The following is a 15,346-nucleotide window of genomic DNA, read 5'->3' as shown; positions in this document are numbered from 1 at the left end:
CTCCAGTGATGATCCATGGCACGAAGCCTCCAGTGATGATTCATGGCACAAAACGGTCTCCAGCCCGGAGCCTCCAGCGAGGGTCTCCAGCCCGGAGCCTGCAGCGAGGGTCCCCAGTCCGGGGCCTGCAGCGAGGGTCCCCAGTCCGGGGCCTGCAGCGAGGGTCCCCAGTCCGGGGCCTGCAGCGAGGGTCCCCAGTCCGGGGCCTGCAGCGAGGGTCCCCAGTCCGGGGCCTGCAGCGAGGGTCCCCAGTCCGGGGCCTGCAGCGAGGGTCCCCAGTCCGGGGCCTGCAGCGAAGGGTCCCCAGTCCCAGGCCTGCAGTGAGGGTCCCAAGTCCGGGGCCTGCAGCGAGGGTACCCAGTCCAGAGGCGCCACCAAAGTGGGGGGAGCCAGAGGTGGAACGGGGTCTGCATCCCGCACCGGAGCTGCCACCAAAGTAGATGCCCACCCGGACCCTCCCCTATAGAGTCAGGTTTTGCGGCCGGAGTCCGCACCTTTGGGGGGCATTCTAGTTTCTTTATTGCTATGTTTTGGCCGGGTATGGTTCTCAATCAGGGACAGCTGTCGATCGTTGTCTCTCGTTGTCTCTGATTGGGAATCATACTTATGCAGCCTTTTTCCCACTACCCACCTTTTGTGGGTAGTTGTTTTCTGTATAGTTTAAGCTCCTTACAGAACTGTTTCGGTTTTCCCTCTTGTTTATTTTGTTTGAGTGTTTTGTGATCAAATAAAATCATGAACACTTACCACTCTGCGCTTTGGTCCTCGTTACGACGAGAGCCTTGACACTGATGGAAATGCAGGAAATGATTTTATGTTGAAGTTGAATTGAACAGTATAAAACAATCAGAATGGAGAAAGACCCATTGAAATAATTTAGAATATATGTGATACAACCCTAGGGCCACACACTACTCATAAAGCAAATGTAGAACTTGAATTAATCAAAAACAAAAAATACCGCCAAATACAGTCAAAAATTAACATATGATATGATATTTTGGCCATATCGCCCACCCCTGGTGTGCGCCACTACAGTGGCTGTTGCACATTTTCAGAGCTGGATTGTCTATATCCAAATGCCAGGAACCCTTCGTTCCCATTACATGATAGTTATCAGTAGACACACCCCATTCCACTCAGTCATAAACAACATTAATCATACTTTTAAGAAGCTTCTGTGGCCACTAACACACATAGACCTGAGAGGGTCAATGTCACTCTACCAGCTAATGTATACAGTAGGAAAAGGAAAAGCCTATTAAGATCACTCTGCTAGTGCTGCCGCTTTCGTCTCGTTCTCTTTCGTCCTTCCCTCGTTCTCTTTCGTCCCTCCATCCCTCTCACGGTCTCTTTCTTCTCTCCATTCATATGGAGAATGTGACATTTCCTCCACATTGAGCTATCAGCCGTTACAGATAAGACCCATCTCTCTTCAATTCACTGTCTGGTTGTTTATCAGAGTGTAGATTAGTCCCACTGGCCCCTCTTACAGTCTAGTGAATAGAAATAACATAACTTTCAGAAGCAGCAAACATTCACTTCTCTCTGTTGCTACAGTTTGAAGAGTAGAGTTCAGTTTTGTTATGTATATCAACATAGCTCGTTTGTCTACCACTGCATTGCTGATCCAGTATAGTCTATGTCTCAGTGGCTCACTGCCCACAGTGCTGACACCACACATAGCGAGGTGAAGGCTTTGTTGTGTGCGTGTGTGTACGTGTGTTTGGTCTTTGTTAAGAGATAACACCACACACACAAAGAACACAAACCAGGGACAACATACAGTTACAGCTTCGACAATAAACTATTCAGTTCAGTGGACATAGCGAGTATGCAGTATTTGAAGGGAAAGCGACAGTGCTTGCCATGGAACAATGCATATGGCTTGTTTCTGCATTACTCTACAACAAATAGAGCTTGCCAGCTTGTAGCCCTAAAACCCGGAGTTACCTCTGGTAACTTGTTCAGCCATCCCTATGGGGAAAATGATTGTGGAAAGTTTTGGGATAAACACTGAAAATCAGGTCTGAGGTTAACACAGGCTTAGGAGTGTAACGCTCGTCTTCCTCCTCTTCTGAGGCGGAGTAGTAGGAAGGATCGGAGGACCAATGCGCAGCGTGGTACATGTTCATGGAGAGGAGACGTACTGGAGGTCTGGAGAGCAGGGCTGGCACCATCCGTCCTGGCTGGATGCTCACTCTAGCCCGGCAGATGTGGGGAGCTGGGATGTAGCGCACCGGGCTAAGAACACGTACTGGAGACACCGTGCGCTCCACCGCATAACACGGTGCTTGACCAGTACGATGCCCGCCATGGTAAGCACATCTTGGAGAGCTGTATCGCCGAGCTGGCACAGGACGTGCAGGGCTAGGGAGGTGCACAGGAGGCCTGGTGCGTGGGGCTGGCACAGTCCTCACCAGACGGCTAGCACGCACCTCAGAACGAGTATGGAGAGCTGACTCAGGTGACATCAAATCCCAGACACGCTCCGTCAGGCGGATGTCGTGCCTCATGCACCAACACAGCAACTCCCTCATTACTCTCTCCTCCAATCTCCCCATTAACTCCTTCACTGTCTCTGCTTCGCTTCCGTCGCACACCTCCAATTTTGCCCAGATTCTGGTTCCATCCTTGGCTCCTTACGATAAGCACGGGGAGTTGGCTCAGGTCTGACTCCTGACTCTGCCACACTCCTCGTGTGCCCCCCCCAATACATTTTTGGGGCTGCCTCTCGGGCTTCCTTGCCAGCCGTGCCAACTCTCAGCCTTAAGCTGCCTCCAGTTCCTACTGTGGACGGCGATACTCCCCAGCCTGTGCCCAGGGTCCCTTGCCTTCCAGTATCTCCTCCCATGTCCATTTCTCCAGATAGCTCTGCTACTCCTCACCATGGTGCTTGGTCCTTTGGTGGTGGGTGATTCTGTAACGCTCGTCTTCCTCCTCTTCTGAGGAGGAGTAGTAGGAAGGATCGGAGGACCAATGCGCAGCGTGGTATGTGTTCATGATGAATTTATTAAAGACAGAACACTAAAACAAAAATAACAAGAGAATGAAATGAAACCGAAGCAGTTCTGTCTGGTACAGATACGAAACAGAAAATAACTACCCACAAAACCCATGTAGGCAAGAGCTACCTAAGTATGGTTCTCAACCAGAGACAACAACTGACAGCTGTTCCTGATTGAGACCCATACCCGGCCAAAAACAAAGAAATACAAAACATAGAAAAAAGAACATAGAACGCCCTCCCTAGTCACACCCTGGCCTAACCAAAATAGAGTATAAAAAGCCTCTCTATGGCCAGGGCGTTACAAGGAGATCTAATACGTTTTGTTCTATGAGATAAAATCAGTTAATTAACATGAGTCTTTTTGTGCTTTTTTTAATTACATAAATGCTTCAAAATGCACAAAGAAAATACATTAGCTGATGAAGATTATCTCGTAGAACAAAACATATAAGATCTCCTAAGCCTGTGTTTACCATAGACCTTATTTTGGCATTTACTCAAAAATGGCATTCATTTCTCTATAGACTTTGTCCAACGAACCATGGCGTAGTTTGTGCCTACAAAAAAGACGCCGTTACTATTTCTCTCTATAGCCTAGAGTGCACACGGAACACAGACATAGCTACTGTTTGATTGCAAGAGATACAATGCTTTCAGAAAGTATTCATACCCCTTAACTTATTCCACATTTTGTTACAACCTGAATTCAAAACCCATAATGACAAAGCTTTTCAGACCTGGATTGAATTTTACATTTTTTTCAAGCTCTGTCAAGTTGGTTGTTGATCATTGCTAGACAGCCATTTTCAAGTCTTGCCATAGATTTTCAAAACGATTTAAGTCAAAACAGTTATTATACCACTCAGGAACATTCAATGCCATGTTGGTAAGCATTTCCTGCAAAATTTGGCCTCATGTTTTAGGTTATTGCCCTGCTGAAAGGGGAATTTATCTCCCAGTGTCTGCAGGCAAAATCCTTTTGTCTGTGCTTAACTCTATGACAAGCATACCCATAACATGATGCAGCCCCACCATGCTTGAACATATGAAAAGTGGTACTCAGTCATGTGTTGGATTTGCCCCAAACTTAATGCTTTGTATTCAGGATAGATAATTTCTTAGCATAATTTTTTGCAATTTTAATTTAGTGCCTTTTGCAAAAAGGATGCATCTTTCTTTTTAATTCTTTACAGGCTTCCTTCCTTCTGTCATTTAGGTATTGTGGAGTAACTACAATGTTGTTGATCCATAATCAGTTTTCTCTTATCAAAGCCATTAAAATCTGTAACTGTTTAAAAGTCACCATTGTGAAATCCCTGAGCCGTTTCCTTAATCTCCAGCAACTAAGTTAGGAAGGACGCCTGTATCTTTGTAGTGACTGGGTGTATTGATACACCATCCAAAATGTAATTCATAACTTCACCATGCTCAAAGGGATATTCAATGTCTGCTTTTTTGGGGTACAGAGATGAGGTAGTCATTCAAAAATCATGTTAAACACTATTATTGCACAAGGAGTGAGTCCATGCAACTTATTACGTGACTTGTTTAAGCACATTTCTACACCTGAACTTATTTAGTCTTGCCATAACAAAGAGGTTGAATTGACGCAAGACATTTCAGCTTTTCATGTTTTATTAATTTGTAAAAATGTCGAAAAACACAATTCCACTGTGAGATTATGGGGTATTATGTGTAGGCCAGTGACACAAAATCTTAAATGTAAATCCATTTTAAATTCAGGCTGCAACACAACAAAATGTATAAACAGTCAAGGGGTGTGGATACTTTCTGAAGACACTGTGTCTGATAATGACCCTTCCACAATAAATATACAGTAAGGCATCCCTCCATCGACTGCACCTACCTGAAACAGGTAGACATTTATCTGAGTAGGTCGACAAGTGTTAATAGTCTGTAGTCTAGTCCATTATCACAAGGTTATCAATCTGACATTCCAACTGCCTTATTATCTCTGCTTCCAGAACTAGAATGAAAACATCAACATTCCGGAACTAGAATGTAAACATCCAAGATTCCGGATTCTCTCCACAAAATTCACATTCCCATCATTTTGTCAACATTCCTTTTCAGAATGCCTTATTCTTTGTAATCAGGCATGTGACTGCTCGTCTGTGGTTCCAATCTCTCACTCGCGCACACACGCAGCGTTATGAGTAGAAGGGGTTAAAACCTGATGAGGAGTTAGTGATCCCTTTTGGGAACATCCCCTCCCACGTTCAGCTGGAACGGTGGCGCATGGAACGCAAAAATATTTGTAGAAATATTTAACCTCCACACATTAACAAGTCCAATAGCTCAAATGAAAGATAAACACCTTGTTCATCTACCCAGCAGGTCAGATTTTTTAAATGTTTTACGGCGAAAACACACCACATATTTATATTAGACCACCACCGAAACGAAGACAAGAGGCAGCCATTTTGTCCCAGAAAATATAAAATTATAAAAGCAGGATTAAAAAATAAATCATTCACTAACCTTTTGAAAATCTTCATCAGATGACAGTAATAGGACATGTTACACAGTACATTTTTTTTTTTTCAATAATATGCCATTTATATCCATATGTCCGCAGAAAATATCGGTAGCGCCGCAAGATAACGTAAATAGACATCATAAACTTTGACTAAATATACATGTTCTACATATAGTTAGAAAGATACACTGCTTCTTAATGCAATCGCTTTGTTACATTTATTTTTAACGTTACAGAAATCGCTCACTATTCAATATTCTGAGACGGCGCTCAGATATAAGCTATATTTCTCCGCTATGTTGGAGTCAACAGAAACACAGATTTCAGCATAAATATTCCCTTACCTTTGATGGTCTTCGTTCAGAATGTACTGGAAGGGTTCATAGTTACCCAAAACATCGTTTGGTTTCAAGTCTTGCGTCTTTGTATTAGCTACTGCTAATAACATCAGCTGAAATGCACCCAAAATGTCCTCTGGTCCGGAAAAGTTGCGCATCAAAACTTCAAAATTACATATTATATGTCGACTAAACAGGTCAAACTAAGTGCAGAATCAAGCTTTAGGATGTTATAGACATACAAAACAAATTTATATTCAACCGGTCATTGTTTGTCCTTCTCCGGAGTGCTGGAACAAAGGAATGGCTGGGACCAATTCGCGCCCTAACGCACAGGTATTTTCTCGCGGCACTCACTCAATTCACTCCCATAGGGCCAATTCTCGCTGGATTTGAACGATTAAAAGCTCTACTGAATGAGGACATCTAGTGGAAGACATGGAAAGTGTCCCCAGATCCATAGCTGGTTGGGAAGGGTGGGGGCGAGGACGTCAAAGTTGCCCCAACTTTCATGACCACAAAACTAGTTTGGAAGAATGCCTGCCCTGTGAGTTCTGCTATACTTACATACATAATTCCAACGGTTTTAGAAGCTTTAGAGTGTTTTCTATCCAATAATAATTATTATATGCATATCTTAGCAATTTTTGACAGATTTTTTTTCAGTTTACTATTGGCACGCAATTCCTCCAAAGGGGGCAGTAGTCAGCCCTATCTTTAAGAGGTCAAGTAACATCGATAACGGATCATAGATTTCACCTGGATTCACCTGGTCAGTCTAATTCATGGAATAGAACGTGTTATTAATGTTTTGTATACTCAGTGTTTATTCCTTTCAGAGAAAGAAGTGGTTTTCTCAACAGGCACAGACAGAGTGAGACGGAAATAGCCTAAAGCACAGGCTGTTAAAACACTGCTGACAGTTTCCACACCAGACACTGCTGGGTACAGATATAGATCCCCCCTTCTATCTCTCTCTCTCCCCTTCCTCCTCTCTCTCTCTCTCTCTCTCTCTCTCTCTCTCTCTCTCTCTCTCTCTCTCTCTCTCTCTCTCTCAATCTCTCTCTCTCTCTCTCTCTCTTTCTCTCTTTCTCTCTCTCTCTCTCTCTTTCTCTCTCTCTTTCTCTCTTTCTCTCTCTCTCTCTCTCTCTCTCTCTCTCTCTTTCTCTCTCTCTCTCTCTCAATCTCTGTTAAAGAGCTTGACAAACACTGTTCGCTATCACACATTGGCCATTATATATCAGCACGGATAAAACGTTGGGGTTTACAAGATCACAGCATAGTCAGTCAGCTACGTCTGTACCCACTCTGCATGAAGATGCTCAGATATGTTATACATTTCTTCGTTTGTAACTATGTTTTGAGGGTGACCCAGCTTTTGGCTCAATGGCTATGGGTTGTGATTAATGCCGGAAGAGCACAGATCAGAGACCTAGACCTATCTCTGGTTTCTCATTGGTGGAGATTGGTATCGAGTAGCTCTTACTTTATCATATGTAGCTTACTCTCTGATTAAGGGTTAACTCTACAGGGGTCACACACACGGGTTGTATGGCAACGCTGTCCTTGTTGAATAGGGAGCAGCCTGTGCGCCTCAGTGTATCGTGTGTGACCCCCATGTGTGAAAGTCAAAAGTCATTGAATTAATTTCAATCTCAAGAAGCATAAATCACAGAGCCTCTCTTTTTTATCTCCTATTATTCACATTAAATCCACTTCAAATCAGTGTAGATGAAGGGGAGGAGACAGGTTAAAGAAGGAATTAAAGCCTTGTGACTTGGATTGTGTATGTGCGCCATTCAGAGGGTGAATGGGCAAGACAAAAGATCAAAGTGCCTTTGAACGGGGTATGGTAGGTGCCAGACGCACTGGTTTGTGTCAAGAACTGCAACGCTGCTGGGTTTTTCACGCACAACAGTTTCCCGTGTGTATCAGGAACGTTCCACTACCCAAAGGACATCCAGCCAACATGACAACTGTGGGAAGCATTGGAGTCAACATGGGCCAGCATCCCTGTGGAACACTTTATACACCTTGTAGAGGTGAATGGAACTCAATATTAGGAAGGTGTTCCTAATGTTTTGCATACTCAGCGTATATGCTAAGACTGTTTGGGGTTTCCAACATAACTACACCAGCTTCAACTCAGGAAGCTCGTACAACGACTACACACTACTCATAGTTATTGCAATTTATCTCTAAAGATAAAATGTCTGACGTTGACTCATGGTTATGGAGCAATATAGTCAAGGTTGAAAAGTTTATCATCTAACCACTGCCAGGACAACAATAACAACAAAACCTCCACCATATCATCAGCTCACATGAGACGTAAAGGATGCAGTGGTTTTTAGCAGCTACATTTCAACCCTAATAAAACCACTGCGCCTTCACGTTCTCACCCAGAGGGTGCCAGCTAGCTGCCTGGTTTCTCACCGCTTCCACCCTGACCAGATAACAGCAGCTGTGTGGTTCACCATTAACGAGCCTGATCAAACTAACACTTATATTTATTTCTGTACTAACAGGAATATTGTCACAGAAGGTTTTTTATGAAATACAAAAACAACTAACTGTATGAAACAGTAGTGATACTGGCAATAGCATGCTGTGAGGGTAGGAACTGCACTGGTGTTTTTGGCTTAGGTATATTTGCTTTAGGTCTCCAGGAGTGGAGTTGAAAATCCCTGAAAAATAAAATAATCTGCCCGGCACATCACAGACCCAGAACAAGGCCGCCAGACAGACAGAAGACAACATATCGAGAAGAAAAGAAGCACAACCTATCACTTATTCATTGTTCAGACAGAGACTCAAAAGTCTGGGCCAAGATGGGAAAACAGAGAGAATTCCCTCCTTAGCTGTTGTAGTCTGGGTCATGATGGCTGAGGAGAGGACTGGGGTGAGCTTAGCACTGTCGGTAAAATCAGAGCAAGTTCCCAACTCAGAGTAAACACACACACACTATCAAAGAGACACTCCGGCCTACCTTCACGTCTCGATGGATGACGTTGTTGTCATGGCAATACCGTAGTGCCTCTAGGATCTGTCTCATGTAGTGACTGGAGAGAGATAGAGAGCAATAAAACACCATGACTGTTGATTCGATACAACATTGTTGTATCGTATACTTCAAAGTATACGTTTTTTTGGGGGGGTATCTGTAATTTACTATTCATATTTTGGACAAGTTTTACTTTTACTCCACTACCTTCCTAAAGAAAATAATGTACTTTCTACTCCTTACATTTTCCCTGACACCCAAAAGTACTCGTTACACTTTAAATGCTTAGCAGGACAGGAAAATGGTCTAATTCACGCACTTATCAAGAGAACATCCCTGGTCATCCCTACTGCGTCTGATCTGGCAGACTCACCAAACACACATGCTTCGTTTGTAGATCATGTCTGGGTGTTGGAGTGTGCCCCTGACTATCTGTACATTTAAAAAACTATACAATTGTGCCGTTAATATAAGGAATATTAAATTATTTATACTTTTGATACTTAAGTATATTTACTCAAGTAGAATTTTACTGGGTGACTTTCACTTTTGTCATTTTCTATTAATTTATCTTTAATTTTAATCAAGTATGAAAATGGGGTACTTTTTCCACCACTGGTTATAATGTCAACACTGTAATAGCAACAAGTGGATACTGTTGTTTTTAGTATCGTGTGTTTTTCTATTCTTCTCTGAATTTCTTTTTCACTAGTGTTGTGTTTTGAAATGCTGAATGCCACATCGAAGTATGGCCTTGAGAGGCGGAACTCTTCAGGCAGAGAATCATGGGAAGTGGTCTTACCTGGCCACTGCTTCACTGTACACAAAGCCAGCATCTGCCCTCTTCACGATCTCAAAACACAGGTCTGCTCCATCCATACTGTAGGAGAGCGAGAGAGGCCGAGGGAGAGGAGATACAGGGGGAAGGAGAGGGAGGGAGAGTGAGAGAGGCCAAGGGAGATGGAGATACAGGAGGAAGGAGAGGGAGGGAGAGTGAGAGAGGCCGAGGGAGATGGAGATACAAGGGGAAGGAGAGGAAGGGAGAGCGAGAGAGGCCGAGGGAGAGGGAGATACAGGGGGAAGGAGAGGGAGGGAGAGCGAGAGAGGCCGAGGGAGATACAGGGGAAAGGAGAGGGAGGGAGAGACCGAGAGAGGCCGAGGGAGAGGGAGATACAGGGGGAAGGAGAGGGAGGGAGAGCGAGAGAGGCCGAGGGAGAGGGAGATACAGGGGGAAGGAGAGGGAGGGAGAGCGAGAGAGGCCGAGGGAGAGGAAGATACAGGGGGAAGGAGAGGGAGGGAGAGCGAGAGAGGCCGAGGGAGAGGGAGATACAGGGGGAAGGTGAGGGAGGGAGAGTGGCCGAGGGAGAGGGAGATACAGGGGAAAGGAGAGGGAGGGAGAGTGAGAGAGGCCGAGGGAGATGGAGATATAGGGGGAAGGAGAGGGAGGGAGATCGAGAGAGGCCGAGGGAGAGGGAGATACAGGGGGAAGGAGAGGGGGGGAGCGAGAGAGGTTGAGGGAGATACAGGGGGAAGGAGAGGGGGGGGGGGCGAGAGAGGTTGAGGGAGAGGGAGATACAGGGGGAAGGAGAGGGAGGGAGAGCGAGAGAGGTTGAGGGAGAGGGAGATACAGGGGGAAGGAGAGGGAGGGAGAGCGAGAGAGGCCGAGGGAGAGGGAGATACAGGAGGAAGGAGAGGGGGGGAGAGCGAGAGAGGCAGAGGGAGAGGGAGATACAGGGGGAAGGAGAGGGGGGGAGCGAGAGAGGCCGAGGGAGAGGGAGATACAGGGGGAAGGAGAGGGAGGGAGAGCGAGAGAGGCCGAGGGAGAGGGAGATACAGGAGGAAGGAGAGGGGGGAGAGCGAGAGAGGCCGAGGGAGAGGGAGATACAGGGGGAAGGAGAGGGGGGGAGAGCGAGAGAGGCCGAGGGAGATGGAGATACAGGTGGAAGGAGAGGGAGGGGGGAGAGCGAGAGAGGCCGAGGGAGAGGGAGATACAGGGGGAAGGAGAGGGGGGGAGAGCGAGAGAGGCCGAGGGAGATGGAGATACAGGTGGAAGGAGAGGGAGGGAGAGCGAGAGAGGGAGAGGGAGATACAGGGGGAAGGAGAGGGAGGGAGAGCGAGAGAGGCCGAGGGAGATGGAGATACAGGAGGAAGGAGAGGGAGGGAGAGCGAGAGAGGCCGAGGGAGAGGGAGATACAGGGGGAAGGAGAGGGGGGAGAGCGAGAGAGGCCGAGGGAGAGGGAGATACAGGTGGAAGGAGAGGAAGGGAGAGCGAGAGAGGGAGAGGGAGATACAGGGGGAAGGAGAGGGAGGGAGAGCGAGAGAGGCCGAGGGAGATGGAGATACAGGAGGAAGGAGAGGGAGGGAGAGCGAGAGAGGCCGAGGGAGAGGGAGATACAGGGGGAAGGAGAGGGAGGGAGAGCGAGAGAGGCCAAGGGAGAGGGAGATACAGGGGGAAGGAGAGGGGGGGAGCGAGAGAGGTTGAGGGAGATACAGGGGGAAGGAGAGGGGGGGAGAGCGAGAGAGGTTGAGGGAGAGGGAGATACAGGGGGAAGGAGAGGGAGGGAGAGCGAGAGAGGTTGAGGGAGATACAGGGGGAAGGAGAGGGAGGGAGAGCGAGAGAGGCCGAGGGAGAGGGAGATACAGGGGGAAGGAGAGGGGGGGAGAGCGAGAGAGGTTGAGGGAGAGGCAGATACAGGGGGAAGGAGAGGGAGGGAGAGCGAGAGAGGCCGAGGGAGAGGGAGATACAGGGGGAAGGAGAGGGGGGGAGAGCGAGAGAGGCCGAGGGAGAGGGAGATACAGGTGGAAGGAGAGGGAGGGAGAGCGAGAGAGGGAGATACAGGGGGAAGGAGAGGGAGGGAGAGCGAGAGAGGCCGAGGGAGATGGAGATACAGGAGGAAGGAGAGGGAGGGAGAGCGAGAGAGGCCGAGGGAGAGGGAGATACAGAGGGAAGGAGAGGGGGGGAGAGCGAGAGAGGTTGAGGGAGAGGCAGATACAGGGGGAAGGAGAGGGAGGGAGAGCGAGAGAGGCCGAGGGAGAGGCAGATACAGGGGGAAGGAGAGGGAGGGAGAGCGAGAGAGGCCGAGGGAGATGGAGATACAGGAGGAAGGAGAGGGAGGGAGAGTGAGAGAGGCCGAGGGAGAGCGAGATACAGGGGGAAGGAGAGGGAGGGAGAGCGAGAGAGGCCGAGGGAGATACAGGGGGAAGGAGAGGGAGGGAGAGCGAGAGAGGTTGAGGGAGATACAGGGGGAAGGACAGGGAGGGAGAGCGAGAGAGGTTGAGGGAGAGGCAGATACAGGGGGAAGGAGAGGGGGGGAGAGCGAGAGAGGTTGAGGGAGAGGGAGATACAGGGGGAAGGAGAGGGAGGGAGAGCGAGAGAGGTTGAGGGAGAGGCAGATACAGGGGGAAGGAGAGGGGGGGAGAGCGAGAGAGGTTGAGGGAGAGGCAGATACAGGGGGAAGCAGAGGGGGGGAGAGCGAGAGAGGTTGAGGGAGAGGCAGATACAGGGGGAAGGAGAGGGAGGGAGAGCGAGAGAGGTTGAGGGAGAGGCAGATACAAGGGGAAGGAGAGGGAGGGAGAGCGAGAGAGGTTGAGGGAGAGGCAGATACAAGGGGAAGGAGAGGGAGGGAGAGCGAGAGAGGGGAAGAAGAGAGGTCAGTTTAGCATAAAGGTCAATGTAAATGTCCAGACTTCAGGAGGTGAAAAGGCTTATTACAGTTTGATGTGTGTGTTACTGTCTCTACTTTACCTATCCAATACTCAATAGACACCACTGCTATGGGCCGGTTTGAAAGCTGTGTGTCTGTCGCATGTGTTTGTGGGTCTGCATATTTGTGTGTGATAAAGCTATGGAAGTTACCCAAAATGAAACTTGATCATTTTTAATCGAATCCTTTGACGCACATGAGAGAGATGTGAAACAGGACATTTCATATTTCTGATTTCACGTAAAGGAATTTGCCATGGTGTGTGTTCGTGCACGCGTGTGTGTGTGTATGTCTGTGGAGTCTTCAGGGACCTAAGGAGAGGCTCCTCTGGTGTGGAATCTTTGTCTTATCTCTGCTTCTTCATATTCCACATTGGTTGTGCTTTTTTTCTTCGTTCTCTCGTTCTCTCTCTTTCTTATTTTTCAGCATACACTGTCTCTTCTACAGCCCGGCCTCTCTCACTAGGGCTGGGTGGTATCCAGATGTTCATGCAGTCATAAAGGTTCTGTACCATACCGGGGTATACGGTATTAGCGGAAGTGCCCACAAGGGGTTATATTTAAAACAAACAGCACAAGACAATTTAGGCAACAGGGATCTTGATCCAGGAGGGGATTGAATGTCTCTGCTGTAACCAAGAAGCTTAATCTTGACATCTAGCCGCTTAGCTAGCATGTTAGCAAACCAAATGCAAAGCTGGAACCCTGAGCTGGATATCATTTATTTGACACATCTTAGATGTCTTACTTAACTTCTAAGAAATGGTATAAACCTCCCAACCCACAATATATATATTTTTTTAACAGTATTGAAACCCAGTAATATGGCATTAACACTCACTCCCTTTCCCTCTCTCTCCATCTCTCCCTCTCTTACTTTCTCTATCACTTCCTCTACCACCTGTCCGCTCGGGCTCCGTCATCCTTCCAGCCCTCTACCATCTCTTTCTCCCTCTTCTTACTCCGTCCTTCTCTCGGCTTTCTCCACTCCTATTATCACCTCTCACTTCCAACACATTCTAGAACAACTTCCTACACTGATACACACACCCCTTTGCCCTGTACCCATATTTTGGCCTGATAACTAGCATAGCTATGCTGGCGTTAGCGAGCAGTAGGAATCCCATTACCAGCTGTCACATCAATAATACCATTCTAGCATGACTGCGCTGCCACAAAATAAAATACTTTGATATCACAAAAAAATGCTTGCAGAATATAGAAGTGAATGAGTGTGTGTGTGTGTGTGTGTGTGTGTGTGTGTGTGTGTGTGTGTGTGTGTGTGTGTGTGTGTGTGTGTGTGTGTGTGATCATGTGTAATAGATAAGTTACAGAGTGTGTGACAGACTTACAACTCGAAGACCATGTAGAGCATGCCATCTGAGCTGTATGTCTCCACCAGCTCTACGATGTGAGGGTGCTTCAGCATGTGGCAGATACTGGCCTCTCTCTTCAGATCTGTGGAGGTAAGTGAAGGAGAGAGGGAAAGGAGAGAGGTCAGTGGTTAGAATTCACGGTCTCTGGCTTTCGAGAGAAAAGCATCAGAAGAACTCAATGAGAATCAGAAGAACTCAATGAGAGGAAAAAACGATGCTCTACGTTAGGCTAGATCAGTAGACACGCCTCCTCATCGCTAGAACCATTCAATCTGGAAAATAAATGTGGTGAAGATCATGTGAGACCTTGAGTTTTGGGGAGAGTGATGTGCATGGGGAGAACATTTGATTGCTTGAACAAATCAATATTCGGAGTCTTCAACAGGGATGCAAATGGGGTATTGCATTGTCATCCTAAACAAGATGAATTGAAGGTATAAACTCAAACAGGTATTATAAACCTGGTGGTTCGAGCCCTGAATGCTGATTGGCTGAAAGCCGTGGCATGTCAGACAGTATACCACGGGTATGAAAAATATTGATATATTACACTGGTAACCGGTTTATAATAGCAATAAGGCACCTCGGGAGGTTGTGGTATATGGCCAATATTCCACGGCTAAAGGTTGTATCCAGGCACCCATCGTTGTGTTGTGCATAAGAACAGCCCTTAGCTGTGGTATATTGGCCATATTTCACACCCTCTTGTGCCTTGCTGAAATAAGCCTGAGTGAGTGAGTGTGTGTGCCTGCTGTTAAGACTAGCCAACACTAGGGGAGCTATCAGGAGCTTACATGAAGCTTCATCCAAACAGGCAATGTGTGTTACTGTTACTCTCGCCACTCCATCCCTCTGTCCAATGTGAGGTCCTACCGTGCCATCTTCCTACCTCCTCCCCCCCCCCCCCCTCCCTCCCTCCGTCCAATGTGAGGTCCTACCGTGCCATCTTCCTACCTCCCTCCCTCCCTCCCTCCCTCCCTCCCTCTGTCCAATGTGAGGTCCTACCGTGCCATCTTCCTACCTCCCACCCCCACTCCCTCCCTCCCTCTCTCCCTCCCTCCCTCCCTCCCTCCCTCCCTCCCTCCCTCCCTCCCTCCCTCCCTCCCTCCCTCCCTCCCTCCCTCCCTTCCTCCCCCTGTCCAATGTGAGGTCCTACCGTGCCATCTTCCTACCTCCTCCCCTCCCCTCCCTCCCTTCCTCCCTCCCTTTCTCCCTCCCTCCCTTTCTCCCTCCCTTCCTTCCTCTCTCCCTCCCTCTCTTTCTTTCTCCCTCCCTCCCTCCCTCTCTCCCTCCCTCCCTCCCTCTGTCCAATGTGAGGTCCTACCGTGCCATCTTCCTACCTCCTCCCCTCCCCTCCCTCCCTCCCTCCCTCCCTTTCTCCCTCTCTTTCTCCCTCTCTTTCTTTCTCCCTCCCT

General features: G+C 47.7%; 1 protein-coding gene across 6 annotated transcripts in view; it reads right to left on the bottom strand.

The window, feature by feature from the left end:
• LOC139380555 (calcium/calmodulin-dependent serine protein kinase a) overlaps window positions 1–15,346 on the bottom strand; it is a 202,611-nt gene that overhangs the window by 85,304 nt on the left and 101,961 nt on the right. For all 6 annotated transcript variants that reach the window (XM_071123306.1, XM_071123307.1, XM_071123310.1 and 3 more), the window contains exons 3-5: window positions 13,908–14,013; window positions 9,655–9,732; window positions 8,838–8,910 (exon numbers count right to left, since the gene is read on the bottom strand). In XM_071123306.1, coding sequence (XP_070979407.1) covers window positions 8,838–8,910; window positions 9,655–9,732; window positions 13,908–14,013 — 257 coding nt within the window. The remainder of the gene's footprint in view (window positions 1–8,837; window positions 8,911–9,654; window positions 9,733–13,907; window positions 14,014–15,346) is intronic.

The sequence above is a fragment of the Oncorhynchus clarkii genome, chromosome 22, assembly GCF_045791955.1.
Source record: "Oncorhynchus clarkii lewisi isolate Uvic-CL-2024 chromosome 22, UVic_Ocla_1.0, whole genome shotgun sequence".
Lineage (NCBI taxonomy): Eukaryota > Metazoa > Chordata > Actinopteri > Salmoniformes > Salmonidae > Oncorhynchus > Oncorhynchus clarkii.
Note: the sequence above shows the minus strand (reverse complement) of the source record. Positions and strands in the feature narration are given on the sequence as shown.